At 43.8% G+C, this 23,308-nt stretch overlaps 2 protein-coding genes across 4 annotated transcripts in view; one reads left to right on the forward strand and one right to left on the reverse strand.

Moving 5' to 3' along the window:
* LOC306938191 (semaphorin-6D-like) overlaps positions 1-23,308 on the reverse strand; it is a 75,800-nt gene that overhangs the window by 27,431 nt on the left and 25,061 nt on the right. For 2 of the 3 annotated variants that reach the window (XM_079522252.1, XM_079522250.1), the window contains exon 2: positions 8,361-8,456. The gene's annotated coding sequence lies outside the window, so the exon portion shown is untranslated. Of the gene's footprint in view, positions 1-8,360; positions 8,457-11,954; positions 12,032-23,308 lie in introns of those variants that run through there. The other variant, XM_079522251.1, reaches the window with a different exon arrangement.
* LOC306937960 (HUWE1-associated protein modifying stress responses-like) lies at positions 140-1,033 on the forward strand (the record flags this gene model as incomplete). The annotated part of the gene is made up of 1 exon (XM_079521984.1): positions 140-1,033. The coding sequence occupies one exon, from the start codon at positions 140-142 to the stop codon at positions 1,031-1,033; it is 894 nt and encodes a 297-aa protein (XP_079378110.1).

The raw sequence follows: 23,308 nt of genomic DNA on the forward strand, positions 1-23,308 counted from the left end.
GGAGGTAACAGTTACAGCAGAGAATCCCTTTCATGGGCAACAGACAAACATACAGTAGCGTAATCTCCCCCCTTGACCAGCTTCCCAATCTTTCAGCGCATTCACATTTTAGCGTTCTCACAATTTTCCGCCGTATTAAATGGAGGAGTACGACGACCCCGACATTCAGGAGCATGGACCCGAGCTCTGGTTCTCGAACTGGGAGCGCCAGTGTCTGACTGACGCGGAGCAAACGGAGCCGAGCGACGCGGAGGCCCACCATGACCAACGGGACAAGCTGTGGCATCTGTTCCAGACGACTGCTACCGCCGTAGCTCAGCTCTATAAAGACCCGGGGTGCCACCATCACCATCACCACCACTACCAACAACAACAACAACAACAACAGCAGCAGCACGGCGCGTCGCTGTGGGTGCCGTTCCAGAGCGCCGCCGCGGCCGTAACCAACCTCTACAAGGAGAGCACGGAGGCCCGTCAGAGAAGCTACGAGATGGGCGTCCAAGTGGGCCACCAGCGTCGCAACAGGGACATCCTGTCCTGGGCCAAGAAGCGCAGGAGGACCATCCGCAGGGAGGATCTGATTGGCTTCCTCTGTGGCAAAGCTCCGCCTCCCAGGAGCGGTAGGGCCAATAGCAGCAAACCACGGCTAGCGGACCCTGCCTCCTCTGACGTTGTCTCGTCCGCGGGGACATCGGAACTCCAGCCACTCAGGGAGGCTGTCACAGTGCAGGCTCTGAACGGGGCCATGGCCAGCATCACTGTGTGTTCCGGAGCCCCGGGGTCTCCCACCCATGGAAGCAGGGGTGGCAGCAGAAACGTGGGAGTGGCCGCCGGTGGCCACTCTGGAGAGTTGTGCCGCAGCGGCAGACGCAGCAACAACGGCCTCCACGAGGTGGACCTGAGCACCTTCATATCCAAGGAAATGGCTCTGCACATGGAACCATCCACAGGCTCCGCCAGGAAACGAAACCACACCCAGTGCGGAAGTGACGTCTTCACGCACACGCCGACTCACAAACGCAGCAGGATATGAATCTGATCTGACTTGCTGATTTATGAGAGAGATTAAATACTCTGTGTAAAATAGGACTGGCAAGCAATCTAACTCAGCATCTAAACTTTAGATGCTGAGGCTGTCAAAGAATGTTCCTTTCCTGGGGGCTGTATAAACATCACTTCAAGGGAAATAAGGACTTAAAATCTTGTTAGCTGCTTTCTAGCTAATAGGATGCGGGAGTCACAAGTCATGCCTTGGAGGTGACATTATCATTACAACAGTAAATATACTGGTTAGAGAGGAAATGCTATTGTATTATTATGTCTAGTATTATGTCTAACAAGTTTCAACAGCTTCCCATTTCTGCCAAGCTTGGTCCTTCCAGCCTACTCAATATCTGTTGTTACATCATAAACATTTGATCTGTATATTTAAACCAGGCTGAGAGATGTTCAGGATCAATCACTCTGAGGTTTTGACCTTGTCAAGATTGGTTATAGGAGCGCTCCTACTTTGGGTGCCCCCCAAAGTGTGATTCTTTTTTTGCATGAACCTATTTTTCAGGCATTCCACCAAAAAGGGTATTTTTGTCCATTGGAACATTCTGCCCAAATATGGATGTATTTATGGTATGTCTCGCAAGAAAGGTATATATATAGAACAATGACAAAGACATCGTCCACAATAACGTCACCTTACCTCAAACATGGAGTTCTCTTCACAGGACGGCTCCAGGCAAGCACCCAGAAGCCACACCCATATTGTTTTATGAACCACTTAAACCCTATTACACCATTGAGCGGAGACCCTCAGGGCTCTATATGGGGTATCTTCGCTGAAAATAGCCAATTGACAACGCGTTGTGAGCTTGTCGATCTGCTATTTTCCATCCATAATCCAGATTGTGGATGCTTAAACGCGCCTCATTTTATGTTGGTATCGGTAACAGAAACTGATTTTTTTTCTCGCTCATTGCCTTGTTGTCACATCAAAAACATCAGCCAGTTTCAGACTTTACGAAAGCAGCTGCTGTCATTGACATTTGTTGACATTTTGTCAATATTGGCAATCGTGCAGCCAATGCCAAGGTCAAGTTTAATAATATGTCCCAAACTGGGCAATTTATGTCACAGCCGATAATAAAATATCTAAAAACACAGTAAACATACAATAAGTATAACAGCCATGGTCACTAGACCCAGATAATAATAATAGTACATAGTACCATCCTCCACCTCCATAAATTGTGGACAGCCGACCACGACCATATTCCAGTAAACAAAAGAAAGGAAAAATAATAATAATAATTAAAAAAAAAACACACATCAGCTCATCATTACCATCCTCCTCAGATGGGGGTGGGCCTGTCAACTGTCCCCTGCAACAGAGCAACAGCTACCTCCTACTGCTTACATTGCCGATGGCACGAATAGCAGTTGGTATAAATGAGAATTTGTACCTTGTTTCTAGTCACAGCCTGAATAATTATAGCCTCTATAACTGTCGGCCGGAAGACAAGAGATCAGATTCAGGATTCAGGGGATGAGAGCTGTCTGCTCTAATAGATGACGCTTTCTTAAGCACCTGCTTGTCATTATGTTGACTCAGACAGATGAATTGTAACCCCCGCAATCCTGCTAGCCCTACTCACAACCCTGTCGAGGGCCTTTTTCTGTCTAACGCCTAGGTTTCCAAAATTCCATACCAACAAATGACAGCAAAAGGAAATTACATATCAAACTGGCGGTCCTTGAAATTTAAAGGGTTGAGAATCACTTAACAAAAAATAAAAAACACAAGCATGCACACGTGCGCGCACACGCGCACATCCACACACACAAGCCTAAATAGTGTCAGTGTTCCATTGTGTCCGTCCATATTGTATCCAGCTCAGACAGAATCAATGGAGTGTTGATGGATGCTCCATAAACCCCTCTCTCTCCTCCCTGCCCTAATTCTGGCAGACGTGACGTCATCACAGTCTATTCCGAGACGCTCCTCCAGCCAGGAGTTTGAACCTTCAGTGTGAGCCCGGCTCTCCCTTTCCTCCTTGAGATCCCAGACGCTCCTCGCTCGGAGGCTGACCTATAGCAGCGTTTAGTTTTCAGTTTAGTTTCAGTTTAGTAGGCCAGCGTTGTCTCTCGTTGCATCACTTACGTCTTCTTCAAAGTCATGAAAAACATCCCCGAAAAACATCTTAAAAGGAGTGCTTCACTTTAACCCATTAAGACCCGAGGCCGATCCAAAAATATGTCTTCTAAATCCTAAGAGTTTTCTGAAAAGACTTGTGCTACAGTATATCTATCAGTGGTGCCCAAGCGTTGGATCCCCACCATTATATGACTTGGTCGCCGCCCCCCTCATCTCAAAAAATGTTTACTATTTAAAAAATAAAAAAGCAGATCTACAAGCTCATAGCATGGCACAAAGATAGTGTGTGTCTGATAAAAACGAACAATCAAAAATCTAAATACAAGCAACTTGAAACCTGTCTGGGGGGATGTTTTTATCACAAATATAAAATCTTTGCACTTTGTACCGTTGACAAAGTTAGGCGCCCCTGACACACGCACGCGCAACCCGTCATCCCATAGCTTGGGGGCTATAACAATGGCGATGGATGTAACCATGGCGACAATAGAATATCTGGTGTTTACAAGTGAAAAACAGGCTTTGCGGTTCGGTCTTCGTGCACATGCTAATGGTCAATGCCGTGTGCAAGATCAATTGCAGAGAGACAAAACAGAGACATTGTGAGGACAGATTTGTAGAATTATATAGTAAATATAGGAAGATGACAATTAATCGAATGCACTGGTCCCGATCCGAAATGGAAAAAAAAGGTTGCTTGTTAGATCCTGGATTTGGGGTGCGTTTGGATAAACGCACCGATAATGTGCTCAGTTTTTTGAGTGCGCCTGGCCTGCAACTATTTATGTCCAAGACAAATCGTTCTTGTAAAGAAGTTGCGTGCGTGCATGCGTGTGTGCTTGAGATGCCTCATCCTCCAACAGAACTAGCACACACAACCAGACTCCATATTTGGGCATGCCTAAATATGGGTTCGTCCCACCGACTTCTGACATCATTCTGACATCTGCATAGACTCCATATTTGGACATGCCTGACAAAGAACTCCATATATGGGCATAAAAGGGGATACTGATGACATCACTTCTGACATCACGATGACTTGACCAGCTCAACAGAATGATAAATTGCTAGCAGACAAGTACCGTGAGGGAAAGTTGGAAAGAACTTTGAAGAGAGAGTTCAACAGGGTGTGAAATCGTTAACAGGTAAACTGGTGGGGTCCTGCCCGAAGGTCTCAACCCGGCGGTGGGTCGGCCGCCGCGGGAGCCTGCGGGGACCCTGCGCTGTTTTTTTTGGTCCACTGGTGCCATCCCGTAGGTAGGAACGGGACCCAGCCGGACGCACCAGATGGTCCTGGGCACGCACACAGGGCCCCCGCCCAGGCTCCCACGGGCACTGGCCCCCCGGGCACCACTCTAGTAATAATAATAAACCATTTTGCGGCACGCTCAGACCAAATTTTTTAGAGTCACTAAAACTGGTCAAACATTGGCCAAATGGTCAAATTATATAAGAAAGATGCAAAAATGTACAAGCTCACAACGCCTCACAAACTTGTAGATCGGCTATTTTCACACTGTGGAACCGAGTCAAACTAAATGTAACTCCTTCAATTCCAAGTGCTTGTCAGGGTGGGGGGGGGGTCCTCAGTTCAAATATTATGAATACAGTAGGCTGAGGACCACTACCACTGCTAATAGAGCATTGATTCTCAAACTTTCAGGGTTATACAGGTCTGTAATGTCTTGGCGCACTTCAGCCATTTTCAACCTTATCTTCATATAATTGGCCCAAACTAATGCCCAGATGGCACCATTTCTGTGTGCTCTCCCTCTGTGTCCCAGAGGAGGGCTGTGGACCAATTATATAAAGATAGGGTGTAAATGGGCAAAGTGCTCCTTTATAATACATGCTCAGGTGAGTTTCGAATTTCAGAGAACCCATTTATCAGCGACTATTGTATTGTGTGCCAGTTCCAATTTTCTCTGCTCATTTCTTTGTCCTCATTTCCTCTTTCACTCGTTTATCCTGTATCCTGTTCGCTCGCGCTGCGAGCTTGTACTGTACATCTGCTATTTTTGAAAAAATCTTGAAAGAGTGAGAACTACTGCTTTAGAAGGCACTTGTACAATCAGCCTCAGGTCTTCATGGGAAGACAGATTTTAAGGACATACCACAGAGAGAGAGAGAGAGAGAGAGAGAGCGAGCACAGGGGTATGACAGGATACATACGGCAGCTGCCATACCTTGGCTCCAGCGGAACAATACAATTTACTTTAAAAAAAAAAATATCTGTATGTATAATGAATGTCTCTTTGTCTATCTGTGTTGATTATTCTGTAATTAAATTACAGTAAAATAGCTACAAATGCAAATTTGAACAGAATTATCGTTTTCACAAGGTATTATTATATTACCCACAACATGTATTTCCCCTATCTCAACAAATGGTATATTCCAGGGGCGAGCAGCAGGCGCGCAATTTCAACATTCTGTCAGGCAGAGAGAGTGCAATTGTTTTTACACTGTGCTGCTGTCAGTAGGCTAAAACCTAAAATGAAAACGAAACGACTACGACATCCCTTTTTTGGGGGGGAAAAACTGCTACTGCCCCAGCAGCAGCAGCAGAAGAAGACTGTGACAGTGAGTCAGTGACGAGTTTGCCTTGGAAACCCAGACGTTTTTATTTAGTGACGACTTGGTTTATTGAGCCCCCGGATAGCCTCTAACCCCCTGATAACAACACCACCACCAGCGTACACTCCATACAGGTAAACAAATGCTCCTGCTAATGATGCAGTGCTAGCAGTGAAGCTCCAGGCATGGAGGCTTTAGGGCTGCCTAATTTGATTTGAAACAGCCAGTGTATGCCCTATGTTGTTATTTCACATTTCTGACATTGTAAGCTTCATGGCAAATTGGCAGGGGCCAGTCTCAAAGACACTCGACTTAATATTTCTAGGAAATTGTGGAAAATATGCCCCCACAAAATCGGCAACTGCCCACACATACCTGAGGAAAATAGGGCATAAAAAGACGCAAAATAACTGGGCTATACCCGAAAAAAATCACCGTCACCTTGCCATATCTTAGCTTTGGCTGAACTGACGCCACTGAGAGAGAGAGAGAGAGAGAGAGAGAGAGAGAGAGAGAGAGAGACAGAGACAGAGAGAGAGAGAGAGACGGAGAGACAGAGAGAGAGACGGAGAGAGACAGACAGAGAGACAGAGACAGAGAGAGTCATTACATCCAATGTGTGTACTTCTCCAGCTGTGACCTGTTTGACCTCAGCAGAGAGAATCATCTATAATGGTCTCTGTAGGCTCTCATAGGATTCACCATCTTTTGTATACCTCTGTGTGGAGCAACTCTGTCTCTCCTCCTCTCCTCTCCCACTAAAGCATACAGCAAACATACACACTCTCACGCACATGCAGCACACTGCTGCTGGAGACCTCCGACTGTTTCTTAAATGCTTAGCGTGTTAAACACACACATGCATTGCACACACACGCCTTGCTCAGCCCCTCCCAGACCTGTCTGTGTCTGTGTCTGTGTCTGTGTGTGTGTGTGTGCGTGTGTGTGTGTGCGTGCATGCGTACGTATTATGTGTGCTGTGCTACTGTATTTCATCATATTTCATTAAATTCCTCCTACCAGCATCATGCCATTTCTCATCGACTCTGACAGGCTGCACACACACACACACACACACACACACACACACACACACACACACACACACACACACACACACACACACACAGAAAGTTTTAGTTTATACAGTAAAGAAAAGATACCATCCCAAATTTATATTCCCTGGTGTATAATGTGTCTAATGCATATGAATGGGTGTATCTAACTGATTCATGATTTCTGCCCAATTCTGCCTAAAATGCTAAACATGATGGAGACATAAACAGTGGTGTATAAAGTACCTGAAAGTCATATTTGAGTTAAAGTACAGCTGTCTTACTTGAAAGATATGTTTTACTCGAGTAAGCGTTTAAATCCTAAGAAAGATATGCGGTAAGAAAAGCACCTGCGTGTGTTGAAACTATAATGTATAGCTCACATCATATGCACTTGAGGAAAGCAATGGTGTTAAAATATATTCAGGTAACGGTATCAAGAAATTAAGAGTGCAAGTCTCAAAAAGTATAGTATAAGTATAGAGACCTTTTCATAGTACAAAGACACTTCTACTTTGAGGCTACTTCTCTACTTCCCACTTCTTTCAGAATAGTACAGCTTTCAAGTAGTTCAGCTAGTTTTCCCCCCAACATAAAAGAGCACAACAGGCTGACTTGTGTGCAGTCCATCCATTACGTACCATCCATTCGGAGCTATTTCGGAGGTGTAGAGTGGACGTTGTCCATTACGCCGACACAAGAACTTTCCTTTTACATCCATTAGCTTGTGCGTCTTTCGTCCTTAACCCATTAAGAGCCGAGGCCACAAACGCCTTCTAAATCAGTAGTTCTCCACCGTCTGTTTAGCTCTCCGTCGCTAGGCAAGGCTCGGCTAGGCTAAAGAATCCCCCTCGTCCACTGCCATGTTAACTGAAATCTTCAAACCTTTTTATGTCTGATTATTTCCCCAGATTGAGGTTTTTGATCAAAACGGCGATGTTCAGGGCTCAGGGGGTTCATGGTTCAGGGGGTTCATGGTTCAGGGGGTTCATGGTTCAGGGGGTTCATGGTTCAGGGGGTTCATGACTCAGGGGGTTCATGGTTCAGGGGGTTCATGGTTCAGGGGGTTCATGGTTCATGGTTCAGGGGTTGTGAATTTGGGGTCTTCTAAGTAAGATATCCGTCTGAAAAGACCTCGGCAGGGAAGGGACTACAGACTGAAACAATTCTGGCAGTAAATTAATGAATGGGTTAAGTGAATCAGCAGAGTGAAGATTGATGGATGTTTGGTGAAAATTGCACTCAATTTAAATGATGGAATGGAATCTAATTGAATCAAACTTGATCTAATTTGGTCCAAATGATCTCTGTGTGTGTGTGTGTGTGTGTGTGTGTGTGTGTGTGTGTGTGTGTGTGTGTGTGTGTGTGTGTGTGTGTGTGTGTGTGTGTGTGTGTGTGTGTGTGTGTGTGTTCTTCCCTAACAAGCTAATGGGAATCATTAACGAGAAACCATCCAATTAGGGACGACCTGACCGAACAAGGGAAGCAGAGGAACACACATGCACACACACACCACACACACGCATGCACACACATGCTGTTTCATGAATAAACATGACAAGGACAGTGTCACTTACATGGAGACTGTGACGGACAGGCGGATTCGTCCTATCAGAAGAGAGCGTGATGGCGGCGGGGGCGGGACCCCCTCAGAATGACCTCCAGCAGAGAATCTGAAACGCGACATGAACATGAATATTTCATACAACATATGAATATTTTACATATATTATATGTTAATACATAGACATGAATATTTCATGTAACCTCTTTGGAAACCTTGGTATATCCAAAAAATAATTTCAGGAAATGTTAAAAAAAAAATGAACATAATACAAATATAAATCACACTCGTTTAAAGAGTGCCGTGATTTTGTTTCCACCCTAAAACATGACCATCAGGTATCATTATTATATAAGAAGGAAGATTTTTTTTCCACAAAGTGTACAGTATTTGTTAAAATGTCGTTTTTATGTGGACACGCCCACCAGTTAATTAAGTATGCCTGGTTTGCCTGCTGGTGGGTGGTGATCCACCTGAACTGAAGCCGCACCAACAGCTGTTGTTGGGGGATAATGGGGGAGGGGTTAGGGGAGGGGATGATGTTGTGATGTCACTATATCACTGTTTTTTTCCATTGTCACGTTTGACTGTCAAGATTTCAGCCTCCAGGAAGAAACCCTAAATACAAAGACATCAGTGCACATAACAACCACACCATGGGGTCTATTGAAGTACTGTCACCTCAAAAACACAATCACGGCACACACGACACCTCGTCACGTCAAAGTCTATGGAACTTTTCTTTCTTTCTTTTTCTTTCTTTTTGTTTCTATATCAGTGGTGCTCAAACCTTTTCATGCCAAGGTAGTCGCCCACAATGATATGTATTTGACCGTGGACCCCCATCTCAAAATATATTTTGTTCCAGGGACGCCCAGAAGCAAAGATTTCACATTTTCACACATTTTGCTACTGTCCCTCAGCCAACCTGAGGAGAGCACCAAACTGACCTCATGCTTCCTTCAATGCATGAGGGTGCTGATGATGCAGAGGAGAGAACGGGAATCAAAACGGGAATCGGGAACGGGAATCAAACCCAGGACCTTCTAGCTGCGAGGTGACAGTGCTGCAGACTGCGCCACCGTGTCCCTAAATTAAATAGCAGATCTACAAGCTCATAGCGTGGCACATGAGCTTGTACTGTATATCTGCTATTTTTTTAAATAATTGTGACATTCATAAATATAGCTAAAATCTGACAGTTTGAATGGGTTAAAAATGGTTCAGAAACAGCAAGAAGTTGCCAATACGTGAGCTTGTAGATCTCGTACATATGACCCCCATCCCCACTTTCAACAACAACAATATGCTATGATATATTAATATTTAAACATAATACTATATGCATGGTACATTCATATTTCATATATACTACTTACAGTACATGCACAATACGTGTATGTTATATTTAGCTTAAAAAAATGCACTCAATTATTTATGTTACAAGCTGGAGATTATAGTGAAGCGACTGCTTAATGGAAAGCTATTTTAAGCACACAGACAGGGCAAAGGTCATGTTCAATTGTCCTGAAAATGTACAACCAGTGTGTGTGTGTGTGTGTGTGTGTGTGTGTGTCGATTTCCATGCCAACAGGAGAGATGTCCAGGATAGCGTCTGTCTGTCTGTCTGTCTGTATAGACAAGTATGTCTGCGTAGTGTGTACCTGTCTGTCTGCATATTTGTCTGTCTCCATCTGTGTCTGTCTCCATTCGTGTCTGTCTGCATACATGTCTGTCTCCATTCGTGTCTGTCTGCATACATGTCTGTCTGCATACGTGTCTGTCTGCATACGTATCTGTCTGCATACCTGTCTGTCTGTCTGTCTGCATACCCGTCTGTCTGCATACCTGTCTGTCTGTCTCTATCAGGTTTCCATGGCAATGGATCACACCTCCTCCCTGGCCAATTAATCTGTCTGGCAAGTCTGGGGCGACCAATCACAGCACGCCTCTGATGGTGTCAGCCAATCAGGCTGTATTTTTAGCTTGTTTGTTGGTCGGTCAACTGGTGTGAGACAACAGTGTGTGTGTGTGCATGTGCGTGTGCATGTGCATGTGCGTGTGCGTGTGCGTGTGCTGGCGTGCATTCGTGTGTACGTGCGTGTGTGGGAGTCTGTGACCAAGTGCATAACAATTTGGGGGTCAGTTCTCTGCTTATTGTGACCTCACACTTGTCTCTTCATACGAGCGTCTGATTTTGTGTAGTTGTAACTTGAGTCTAGTTCTCTAAAGAAAACCACCCACTATAACCATTTAATCTGTTCAGCCAATCACAGCAGGGCTTGACTCCCAACCAACCAATGCAACCCTTTTCTATTAATTTCTTTTTAATTTCTACTACTCTGACTCAGACTACTCAGTGCTTTGTACTTTTTGCACCTTATGTCTTCATTCTTTTTTTGACATGTTTTTATTTCTGTTTATATTTTTTCCTGGTTCTAAAAATAAAATAAATTAAAATCTGATCAGCAATCTTCACTTCTTTTTCTTTCTTTCTTTCTTTCTTTCTTTCTTTCAATGCAGCATAATCCAACATCATTATAAAACAACCAGTCCAATAAATACAATTTAATTAAAAGTAAGCTTAGGAATCCCAGAAAAAGAATTGATCAAAGAAGTTCTCATAATTGTCTGAGGTTCATAACAAATTAGTGCCAAACAAGAAACCGTGGAATGCCTTTGATTTGTTTTTTATGTTTGAAAAATGTTGGATTCTTCTTTTGTAATGTATGAAAAATTGTGAAGTGTGACTCTTCAAAGTCGGTATCGGCATAAGACCCCACACATCTGACATCGGTCAGGCTCTAGCGTGTGTGCGTGTGCGTGTGCGTTTGTGTGTGTGTGTGTGTGTGTGTGTGTGTGTGTGTGTGTGTGTGGGCTACTTAACAGGTTAACAGGATTTAAAGGTTACTGTAACAGTCAAACAGGAGCAGATGGCTGAACAGTGTGAATGAACGCGTGCACGCGCACAGCACACACTGTGTACACAGTAGTATGATATTTACACTGAAACATTTCAGATGGCTAAAATGTGATTAAACTAAATATAAATGTATTCAAAAGACTATGACTAAAACTCAATCAGAATTTGCTGTCAAAATGCACACTGGCACAAGGGGAGATACATGTAATTTCCCAGCTAAAGGAGGTGTCATTCACGGCTGCTTTTTTTTTGTACATATAGTGTATGGTGGTTGATTGTTTTACGCTATGTCGATGAATTGAATAGTCTAGTCTTAGTCGACAAAATATAAAAATTCTAGTCTTTTAGTCTTAAGCCCAAACCACACCAGTTGCACACAACTCCTTGCAACCAAACCGTTCTAAGGTCAACCACACCAATGCAACTCAAGGAGTTGCATTGTTGTTGTTTAGTCTTAAGCCCTTAAAGCCCAGACCACACCAAAGGGTTGCGTTGGGACAAAAACGTTTTTTAAGGTAAACCACACCAATGCAATTCATTGAGTAGCAAGGAGTTGCATTGGTGTGTGTGGCAGATTACCCTGCCAATGACTCATTTAATAGATGACAGACTGTTTCCGTGTGTTCTCCCCTAAATGATATGTTGTATGTATGTATGAGGACACAACAATGGGTTAAGTCTCACCGTTATTCTTTAAGTTGTGAATCATGTTTGGAGAATGTTTGACATGTGTTACCACAGTGCTTCCTGGTGCTGACCAGTGGGGAAGGACCTGATTGTAGCATGAGGCTGCCTTTTATAGTGCCTGACTCCATTGTAGGGAGCATGCTCAGTCCATCCCACTGGATCAGACCAACTGTAGGTTTTTGTAAATATGTGAATTATTGTGGATAATGTGTAATTTAAATGTGAATTATACAAGGGTTAAATGTGATTATGTGTTAAAGTAGTTATTGTCTCTGGACATGGGGCTGTTAATTGTGGAATCAATTAGGGTTGGTACGGTCCAGTGGGAGGGGCCTATAGCCTATTTAAGAAGGGGGACCTGCCACTGACAAGCAGTTGATGTAGGGCTGTAGACCAAGAGGGCCAACCTATTCAGCCATTGTAAATAGTGTGGTGTACTGTTTTTGGGACACCATTTTTGACACGTGAAAGGTGAATGAATAAAACAGTTTGTTTTTGCTTAAGAGGACTCTGGCTTCCTATTTGGAGTATCCTGCTCATTTGAACACTTTTTGGAGGTTTTGAGAACTGTGATACGTGCCTTTTGTGCACACACTACCCTCACTCAAGGACATAGTGTGACAGTGTGGTTTACCATTTTTTCCCGATCCGACCCTTTGGTGTGGTTTGGGCCTTAGTCTAGTCTTAGTTGACTAAATATCAAGAACCTTAGTCTTTTAGTCTTTCTCAACAAATGATCACGTCTGTGATGACAAAAAGACTGAAAATACATCAAGTGCTCCTTTAGCTATAATAATAAGTCAGCTCTAATTGTTTTGTCTCACATGTAATACAGTTGCCAAGGAGACCACCTGATGCCGACGCAGGTGTTGCACACAGCAGAACTAATTAACAAACTAATTAAACAATATCTACCTCACCTCACTCAAGAGGGCCATTACCGTCCATATTGTCGCTGTCAAGTGCAAACTGCGTATGTACAAGACTGTTCCTTTCAGGAAATCAGGAAAAAAACCAACCTGTGTTTCCAATGGATCCAGTGTAGTTATTATTTAGTCACATGGTCTTGTTAATGGTAAATGGTAAATGGTGCATTTATATAGCGCCTTTATCCAAGGCGCTTTACATAGATTGTGCATTACATTCACCCATTCACACACACATTCATACACCGATTGCGGCGTAAGCCATGCAAGGTACCAACCAGCACATCGGGAGCAATTTGGGGTTCAGTGTCTTGCCCAAGGACACTTCGACATGTAGCCAGGAGGAGCCGGGATTCGAACCGCCGACCCATGGATCATTGGTCGACCTGCTCTACCTCTTGAGCCACAGTCGCCCATACTTTACATTGGTTCAAATATTCATGAAACCCAAAGACACACATGACTTAACCACTTGCAAACCACTTTTAACCTACAGTAACTATTTTGGGCATGGCATTAACTCACTCTGCACCGAGTTCGCCTTTTTTAATATCAATTGATTACGGTTCACAACTGTTTTCTGTACACACTCATAACGCACTCATAACACAATTCTGGGGGGCTTACATGCAGTATGTACGGTATGTATGTAAATTGGTTAGTTTCGTTGAAGAGAGAAAAAAGAAAGCTTATATGGAGGCTCTGAGTGGTTGAGAAGGAACGCAAAGATTCTTTTTCATGTATGTGAGGTCAGTCAGACGGACACACACACACACACACACACACACACACACACACACACACACACACACACACACACACACACACACACACACACACACACACACACACACACACACACACACACACACACACACACACACACAGAGTGTGGAATGCAGCCTATCAGTTCTGACGCTGGGAATGTAGTTTGGCTCAAACAAAAGTAAACAGAACTACAACTCATTTAGAAGAGACATGAAGCATAACACGCACACACACGCACGCTCGGCACGCACACACGCACGCACGCACGCACGCTCGGCACGCACACACGCACGCACGCTCGCTCGGCACGCAACCCAACTCCTGTCCTGACCATTAAACAACCTCTAGTCCAGAGAGGTCAACAACACTGAACCCTGACCTCAACCTGAATCTTTTCATGAATGGTGACCTCACATGTAAACATGGTGAAACATGAGGTCACGCTGCTGAGCTCTTAATGACCCAACCAAGCTCAGATTAGACTGGATTTTCACACAGGGACATTTGTTTTCATTGGCTCTTCAAGAGAGAGAAAAACAAAATCTGTTGCTATGGGACAGAAACCTCGTATCAAAAAGTGGTGGAAAGTAACTAAGCACATTTACTTAAGTACTGTACTTACAGTATGTACACTTTTGAGGTACTTTTACTTTACAAAATGATTTCCATGCTTACTTACTTCTACTCCACTACATCTCAGAGGCAAATATTGTACTTTTACTCCACTACAATTATTTTACAACATTAATTACTATAGTTACTTTGTTACCGTCTGACGGTACGGCCTGCTGTTCCAAGAGTCATAGTCCAAAATGTGATATGAAAGATATGGAGTGGAGATGTATCCTTTGAGATTAGCACCACACATGCAAGCGCACGCACACACACAAACACAATCTTGTTTTGTTTGATGCTGCAACAGCCAAGTGAACTAAACTCCTAAGAGAGCTTTTATTTGCCATTTTAACATTCTACACGGAGTCTGTGTCCAGATGGCATTTTATTGTGAAGTGGTGATGACTAAGGCCTGATCAGTCATTTGCTGTTGTGTGTGAGTGCGCACGCACGCACGCACGCACGCACGCACACGCACACGCACACACACACACACACACACACACACACACGCAAGATGGTGTTTATTGTCAGGACTGCCATTAATGGTAATTTCACAATGTCATGGATGCACCGCCTGTGTGTGTGTGTGTGCGTGTGTGTGTGTGTGTGTTGTAAACAGGGACATTATACAGACAATTAACAGACACACTGATGTAATGACTCATTGAGAGAGAGAGAGAGAGAGAGAGAGAGAGAGAGAGAGAGAGAGAGAGAGAGAGACAGAGAGAAAGAGAGAGAGAGAGAGAGAGAGAGAGAGAGAGAGAGAGAGAGAGAGAGAGACTCACTAGGAACTCACTAGGCCCTGACATGCAACAGACTTCACGCTACCAGCTCCATTCGGATAGAACACTTTGGTAGAAGGTTTGGTTGTGCAGTTCCATTGCCATGATGTAACTCCATGGAACAAGCTCACATTACATATAAGACAGGCAAACGACCAGCTTTAAAAGCAAGCTCAAGACCCACTTTTGTAGGCTACTATTGATTTTAGTTGATTCTATTTTATTTTTAGGTTCTTCTTGCAATTTTCTTGTTTTAAGTGGAATTATTATTATTATTATTAGTATTATTACAATTATTATTATTAAAGGTGCAAGAAATCAAAAAGAATTGATTGAATTGATTAAAAATATTGACAATTCAAAATATGCTCCTCATTGACATTGTACGGTGACACAGCTCTGAAAGGGACTCTTTATCCTGTAAGCAAACAAAGCTGATTCTGACAATATAGTATAGTTTGATGACAATATTGTTGTACTGTTACTCAAGTAACATTTTGAATACTGGACTTTTAGTAGTTCTGTAAAGTAAAAAAAAAAAAGGTTCCATCACATGCACAGGAGGTAGCAACGCCATCGGCAGGCCATCAAAACATCCATCTTAAAAAGAATGCTCTGGAGTCTGACTGTGTGAGACCACTGTTGAATTCATATTGTTTTAGCTCATGTTTCATGTTCACCTGCAGGGCATGCAGGCTTTGATAGTCCACACGCTAACACTAATGGCACTGCTAATGCATTATTCATTTAGCTTCATAGCTTTAGCATTAGCGCACTAAGTCATGGGAGGCTATGGCCATGTTAGCCTGGGGGCAAGCAGTGATGCAAATACTGTACGCTGTGTCAATCAATATGTGTGTGTGTGTGTGTGTGTGTGTGTGTGTGTGTGTGTGTGTGTGTGTGTGTGTGTGTGTGTGTGTGTGTGTGTGTGTGTGTGTGTGTGTGTGTGTGTGCGCGCGAGAGAGTGTGCAAACAAGATAGAAATGACAATCATAACACACAGACGCCACCATAGTGTGCAGCCTCACACCAAAGACGAAAATCTTTAGGGTCACTTCTTTGAGCATAACAGTGCAACACAGCGGAACAGTGGCATGCCGTGACATGAGCAGACCTGATTGAATGTGTAACAGTAACACATTTGAGTCTGAGTCACGCGTGATTATGAATCCCACCAACATTCTAGGATAGACCCGCCTTACCATGTGTCTGATTGGCTCCCGGGCAGGCATAGTTTTAATGAGGTTAGGTTTAGTAGGGTTAGGTTAGGCATAGTTGCAAAAACGAGAACTGTAAATCACAGCGACTGGCCAATCACAGCTGGGCTTTCCTAGAATGTTGGTGGGATCCATAATAACGCCTGAGTCACTGTACCCGCGGACCCCCACGCGGACTACTGCGGCCCTCCGCGGGGACCCCCACGCGTTTGTCCGAGCTTGTAGATCTGCACATTTTGGCTAAAAACGTCCATTGCACTGGTACCGTCTAATAATAATATGAGAGACTTTAATTGAGCTGTGCATAAATGCACCATACACGTTATTTAGCTCACTGAGTGTACCACAAAGTATTTAATTTACTTATTTATTTTAGTGCTAATTAATTTACCATACTTTCTGTTTGCCTATACTCTGCACTGTTTGCAAAGTTGCCACATTTAGAATTGTGTTTATTTCTTTCAGATACATGTTCTACATGAATATAACCATACTATAACCATAACCATAAACTCACATTGTTGTGTATTAGCCCGTCTGACAGCTTGATCGAGTTGAGACTAAGAGAAACTGCAGAACTGCACGTATGCAGCCAATACACAACGACTATTGCGCAGCAAAATGGAAATGTGCTACAGTTGATAGACCATGGCATGCACCAGCGCCGGTCGGGACAAATAAATACATATATAGACTAGGCATTATCCCCAATAGTGCGGGGACATTCAGAGCCAAATGAGCCCCGCTCAGGCGCCCTGTGATTGAACAACACTACTATTCTATAACTGTGTGCTGTGTACAGTGTGTGCGTAAGAGAGAGAGACAGACATTTTGAGGACAATATTTGTCATGGTTCTCACAAACAAGAGAAATGGTGGTTTTATGGTTAAAAAAACAGAGTTAGGGTTACAATTCAGAGAAGATTCAGAATGGGGTTAGGATTTGACACCCTATTAGAGTTTATAGGTTTTAGGGTTAATGCCCGATTGTATTTGAAACCTTAATACAATCGAGATCTCTCTCTCACACACACACACACACACACACACACACACACACACACACACACACACACACACACACACACACACACACACACACACACACACACACACACACACACACACACACACACACACACACACACACACGTGTTAACGTCTGTAATTTAATCAAAGGTTATCGAAGTGGGCGAGAGGAGAGGAGAGGAGAGGAGAGGAGAGGAGAGGAGAGGAGAGGAGAGGAGAGGAGAGGAGAGGAGAGGCTTGACGGCCACCAGTAAAGATTGTAGTTACTGGTTCGGCTCCCAGTATAGCAATACGTTAACTGACTAGTATGTCTTTGTTGTGACTGACAAGTACAGCAGTTTGATAGTCTAGCTGCTAGACTCCGTGGACCACCGGTTGAAAACCAATGTGCTAGACTCTAGTCCAGTGGTCCACGGACCAGCATTCAGGTGGTCCCTGGACAATTATAATTATTATTATTTATTGTCACACTTTCTTATTTTTCCGGAGTAATCGAACTTCCGCTGTGATTGGCCGAGCTTTGCATAACGTTTGTAGCAGCTAATTGGATGTTGTTGGTTACGTAACCAATCTATGTTTTACAATCGTTATATATATATAAAGACATAAAAAGATAAAATAATATAATCTTGTGTTTCTCGTGTTTGGCACACTGTGGTAAAGCTCTAAACACGAGATAGCTCGTGAATGGCACAGAATTTACCCGGTGGGATTAATAAAGGTCTACATTACGTAGTAAATGCATCGGCAAACTATTCAAGCGTTATAGACATGTTCAAGTTACTTTTCAAGAGAGTCAATAGAGTCAAGTGCAAAAGTCAAATGTGAAAGTCAAATGCGAAAAATATAACCGTTTGTTGCAAAAAACATGATTTTCAGGGGATATATCCCCTCCGACTTACTTACACATGATCACAGGGGTAACGTGACATTGTAATTGGCTGACAATATTAGTGGGAGGGGCCTATATAAGCGACTGCGGCAACCACACTTTTCTAGTTATTATTATCATCATCATCATCATTGGCCATCATCTTCAGTTTGGAAGTGCTTTATTTATAAAACATAATAAAAAAGTGTTTTACACACAACCACCAACCAAGTGTAGCCTAATTATGAACAACAGATTGAACAAACATCTATACCGGTAAGCCAGATGCAGGCCTATTTGACAGTGCAGTGCATAAACATAATTGCCTTAGCTTGATGCGTGTAACAAGCATTAGCTGGATGCACACGCACGCGCACACACGCACACGCACACACCTGCCCTCTGCAGTGCTCTGAACTAAAGTGACTGGAGTATGTCTCATTCCTCTCTGCGATTATGGTATGCCCACATGTCACATTCCATATAAGACACACCATAAAGTAAGAACTCCTCTAAATCTCACATTCCATATAAGACACACCATACAGTAAGAACTCCTCCATATAAGACACACCATACAGTAAGAACTCCTCCATATAAGACACACCATACAGTAAGAACTCCTCCATATGCCCAGGCGGTGGCGTAACCGTCTGGGCACCCGACTGGTAATCCAGTCGCAGTGTGCCGCGGGTTCGACTCCCGAGCCCGACACGGCCTTTACTGCATGTCTTCCCCCATCTCTCTCCCGTTTCCTGTCAGCCTACTGTCTGTCCCTTCAAAAAAAAACAATAAAAGGCGTAAGCCGCAAAAAAATATCTTAAAAAAAAAAAAAGAACTCCTCCATATAAGACACACCAATACCATACAGTAAGAACTCCTCCATATAAGCCACACCATACAGTAAGAACTCCTCCATATAAGACACACCATACAGTAAGAACTCCTCCATATAAGACACACCATAAGAACTCCTCTATATAAGACACACCATACAGTAAGAACTCCTCTAACTCTCACTAGCCTGGAATGGTGCATGAACCCCCACCACCATTGTGTGGTGTCAGGTGGGTCTATGATGGACCCACCCCACACAATAGTGGTGGTCCCCAGGTTGCTCTTAGTCAGGATGGTGGTCCCCGGGTCAAAATCAGTTGCAAGTCCCTGGTCTATTAGACTAGCAGTCTCTCTCTCTCTCTCTCTCTCTCTCTGTCTCGGTCTCTCTCGCACACACACACACACATTTCCTCAAGGTCTCCCTGTCCTTCCTAACTGAACCAATTTTATGTTTGAGAAAAATGAAGAAACAGAAACACACAGCACTCATGGTGTTGGTGTGTGTGCACAGTGCACATGCGCCTGTGCTGGACCACTAAATCATCTTCCATCTCAGTGGGAGACCGCTTCAGTGTGTGTGTGTGTGTGTGTGTGTGTGTGTGTGTGATGCTCACACACTTTCATGTCTTACCGCAGGACTCAGGTACTTGCCGCCACTGCCCACTAGTGTTGTAAAGTAAGTAATTATATTTACTCAAGTACTGACTTGAGTAAATATATGAGCTATTTGAGTATTTGTATTTGTATTTTTGAGTATTTCCAATTTTCAGTACTTTTACTTCTACTACACTGCAGAGGCAAATGCTATACTTGATTATTATTATTACAAAACATACATTAACCATAACCAGTCAGCCCTATATAAATGTTGGCATTTAAAAATAACAGATCTATTAGCTCACAAGCTTGTAGATCTGCTATTTGTATTTGTGCAATGGGATATTCTTCTCCCCATTGTTTCATGAAATAATTAAAATGTTTAATACCTGTGACAATAAAGATGATGTAATCATGTTGACATGGTAAAATGAGAGAGAATAAACAGGATTTCACAACAACACCAAAAACACCTGACATCAGTTGAAGTGACTCAATGTTTCCTATCAACAACCATTCATCAGCTGATGTGCGTGGGTGCTTGTGCGTGCGTGCGTGTGCCGGTGCGTGTTTGTTTGTAATACTATATTCGTGAGGGGAAAATGACGCCACACACACACACGCCCAATGTCTATTAAAACATAGACAATGGGTTTCCGATGGCCTAGTGGGTAAAGGGACAGTTCACCCCAAAATGACTTTTTTCCTAGCGATTACTCAACCCATGGAGACTTGGTCATCACATTATTATATTTTGGATGGCACTTACACCCGCCTTCTAATGAGAGCGCAAAATCTGTCTTGGAAGAGCCATCCATCAACTAATCTAATATACGGCAACCTTCCCCGTGTTTCTTCACTGGTCCGATCCAGAAGAGCGCAGTTTGCCGGCCACTGTACAGACCTGACAATGAGGTTATATCTTCCCTTCTTCTCTGGAGTCCTGCCTCAGGGCAGACCAGAGGTAGAAAGCTGTCATTCCCTGATGTCATCGCTAGGGACACATGCTTCAGTAGGCAGGAACTGGGGGTGGCAATGAAGGACCGGTGCTTCAGTAGGCAGGAACTGGGGGTGGCAATGAAGGACCGGGAAGTCTGGCGTATAGCATTGTGGAATCCATGATCTCGACCACGGTCGAAAAATGATGATGATGATGATGATATTGGCTCAGGGTGAACTATATCACTTTAAGGCACATACAGTACCACATATAGGCCTTTAAAGGCAATTGCTGTGTCACTCTCTGTCTCTCTCTCCCTGTTTCCAGTCGTTCTTCACTGTACTATCCAATAAACGCAGAAGAAAATATTTAAAAGCAAAAAGGAAAATAGGAAGGGAATTAGATGTACGCCTGTACGGTATGTTTTTTTGTCTTCTTTTCTCTTGTTAGACTTACTATTGGAAAAAGCTTCAGGTGGGGGGGGGGGGGGGGCGGGGTTGGATTAGACACTCATAGGATTAGACACTCAGAAATTTGGTTTAGGGATTAGAGAGAGATCCGCTATTTTTTGGCTTTAGGCTCATGGCAATCTGGGAACCCATGTGCAAAAAAAGGAAAGACAGCACCCTCTGCTGTTTGCTTCCTTTGAATTGGTCAGTGTCAAATATAATGTGGATAACAGGATGTTGGCCTGTGTGGTCAGCCTACTGACTGGTAGTCTACATACAGTAGCCTGGTCAGGCTACTGTATGTTTTCATTCCCACTAACAACAATGTACACACGTTCTGAATGCCCCCACCGACACATTCAGTAGCGGAGCTCGGAATCTGTTCTCGAGAGATTAGGCTCACGGTTAAATTGGCAATATAAAAGAAAAACGCATGAATAAAGTCTGAAAATGTGTGTGTTCTCAACTTCTCACACAAGTACAGTAATACAAACCTGTGCACGTGTGTGTGTGTGTGTGTGTGTGTGTGTGTGTGTGTGTGTGTGTGTGTGTGTGTGTGTGTGTGTGTGTGTGTGTGTGTGTGTGTGTGTGTGTGTGTGTGGGTGTATGAGTGCGTGTCTGTGTGTGTGCGTGTGTGTGTATGAGTGCGTGTCTGTGTGTGCGTGCATCTCTTGTCTTGTCTGTAATGAACACGCCATTTGTTAAAAGCACACAGACACAATGAGATGAACGGAACGTGGAAGAGAGAGAGAGAGAGAGAGAGAGAGAGAGAGAGAGAGACCAATGACAAGAATGGATGGAAGCCTGGAGGAACACTTAAGCTAATCAATGACCATGCGGGTGCATGCGTGCGTGCTTTTAGGGTGGGGGGCTTAAGTCTTCATCCATTAGACAAATGAGAGGGGGGCATCAAGTGGAAGACTAATTGGCAATCTCTCTCTCCACGCACGTGCACGCACGCACGGACGTGCACGCACGCACGCACGCACGCACTCTCTCTCTCTCACACACACACACACACCCTGTAATGTTCCATCTCTCGTCGTCCAGGAAACAGATTGAGGCATTTCAGGTTCCAAACCCCCAGTGGATTGTGGGTAATTATCATTCAGTCCACTGGCTGTGTCTGACTGAGACACACACACGCACACGCACACACACACACACACACACACACACACACACACACACACACACACACACACACACACACACACACACACACACACACACACACACACACACACACGTCAGACAGCGGAGATTTAGTGATTATGTAAATATTTGTTGATATATTTAGACACACACAGAAGGGATCATTATGGCTTTCATATCTACCATATTGATCAATTTCATACCATCCAGGATAGAATGGTTTAGCATGTAAATCACCTAGCATCGGGCAGAAGCCTTCATGTGTACGCAAACACACAATAACGGCATCGTAATGACATCACAGAGGAATACACCGATATATCGGCCCAGTGGCAACAGTATTAGCCATATAATAGCCTGGCCCAGCCGGCGTGCTTTCTGGTCTATAGAGGGGTGGGCGCGCATGGAGCATGCGCTGGAGAATATTGGTTAATTGCGCCCGCCCCTGCCCCCCTCCGCCCCTCCCCTCCCTGGTAGAAAACAGCGGCGCCGTTATTTCAAGCAACACCCCTCTGCACTGTAGTTCACTCCCACTCCTAGCCCAGGAAATGTATCTCGTTCCTCCAGGCTTTCATGTTTTGAGCCGATGCTAACGAAAATATAAGCCTGGGTACCGAGGCTATAACCATACAATCACCACATACCTGCATGCAGTATCACTGAGGAATCCAATATACACCGGTGATATTACCACACAGAAGGGGTCTTCAGAAGGGGGTCTTAACATTATCTGCCAGGTTTTAATTCATTCATTCTTTGGCCCATGCCACAATCTTTTCATTCTAAGCTTTTGTTTTGAAGGCGGAACGGAACATTCACGACCCGTGAACCGGAAGTGCATATTGTCCCACGATATTTTTTTTATTCACCCGTAACAACATTTAGCTTTTCGCTGTGAATAAAGCTTGTTTTGATTAAAAACTGAATCTGGGAAAATAATCTGAGATAAAAGCATTTAAAAGAAATGTAACAAATGGAGGTGGATGGGGCCATCTTGTTTCCGGTTCATAGAGACAGACGGCGCCTCCAAATTCACCCAAATGAATGTACACCCAAAAATGAACCCACAATGAGACAGCGGTCCCACTTCTGGTCCGTTAGAACAGTGTACTGCAGCTGTCAATGCAATCCCTATGAGAGGTGACATAAAATACTGTAATTTC

The sequence above is a fragment of the Electrona antarctica genome (genome assembly GCF_951216825.1).
Source record: "Electrona antarctica genome assembly, chromosome: 15".
NCBI lineage: Eukaryota > Metazoa > Chordata > Actinopteri > Myctophiformes > Myctophidae > Electrona > Electrona antarctica.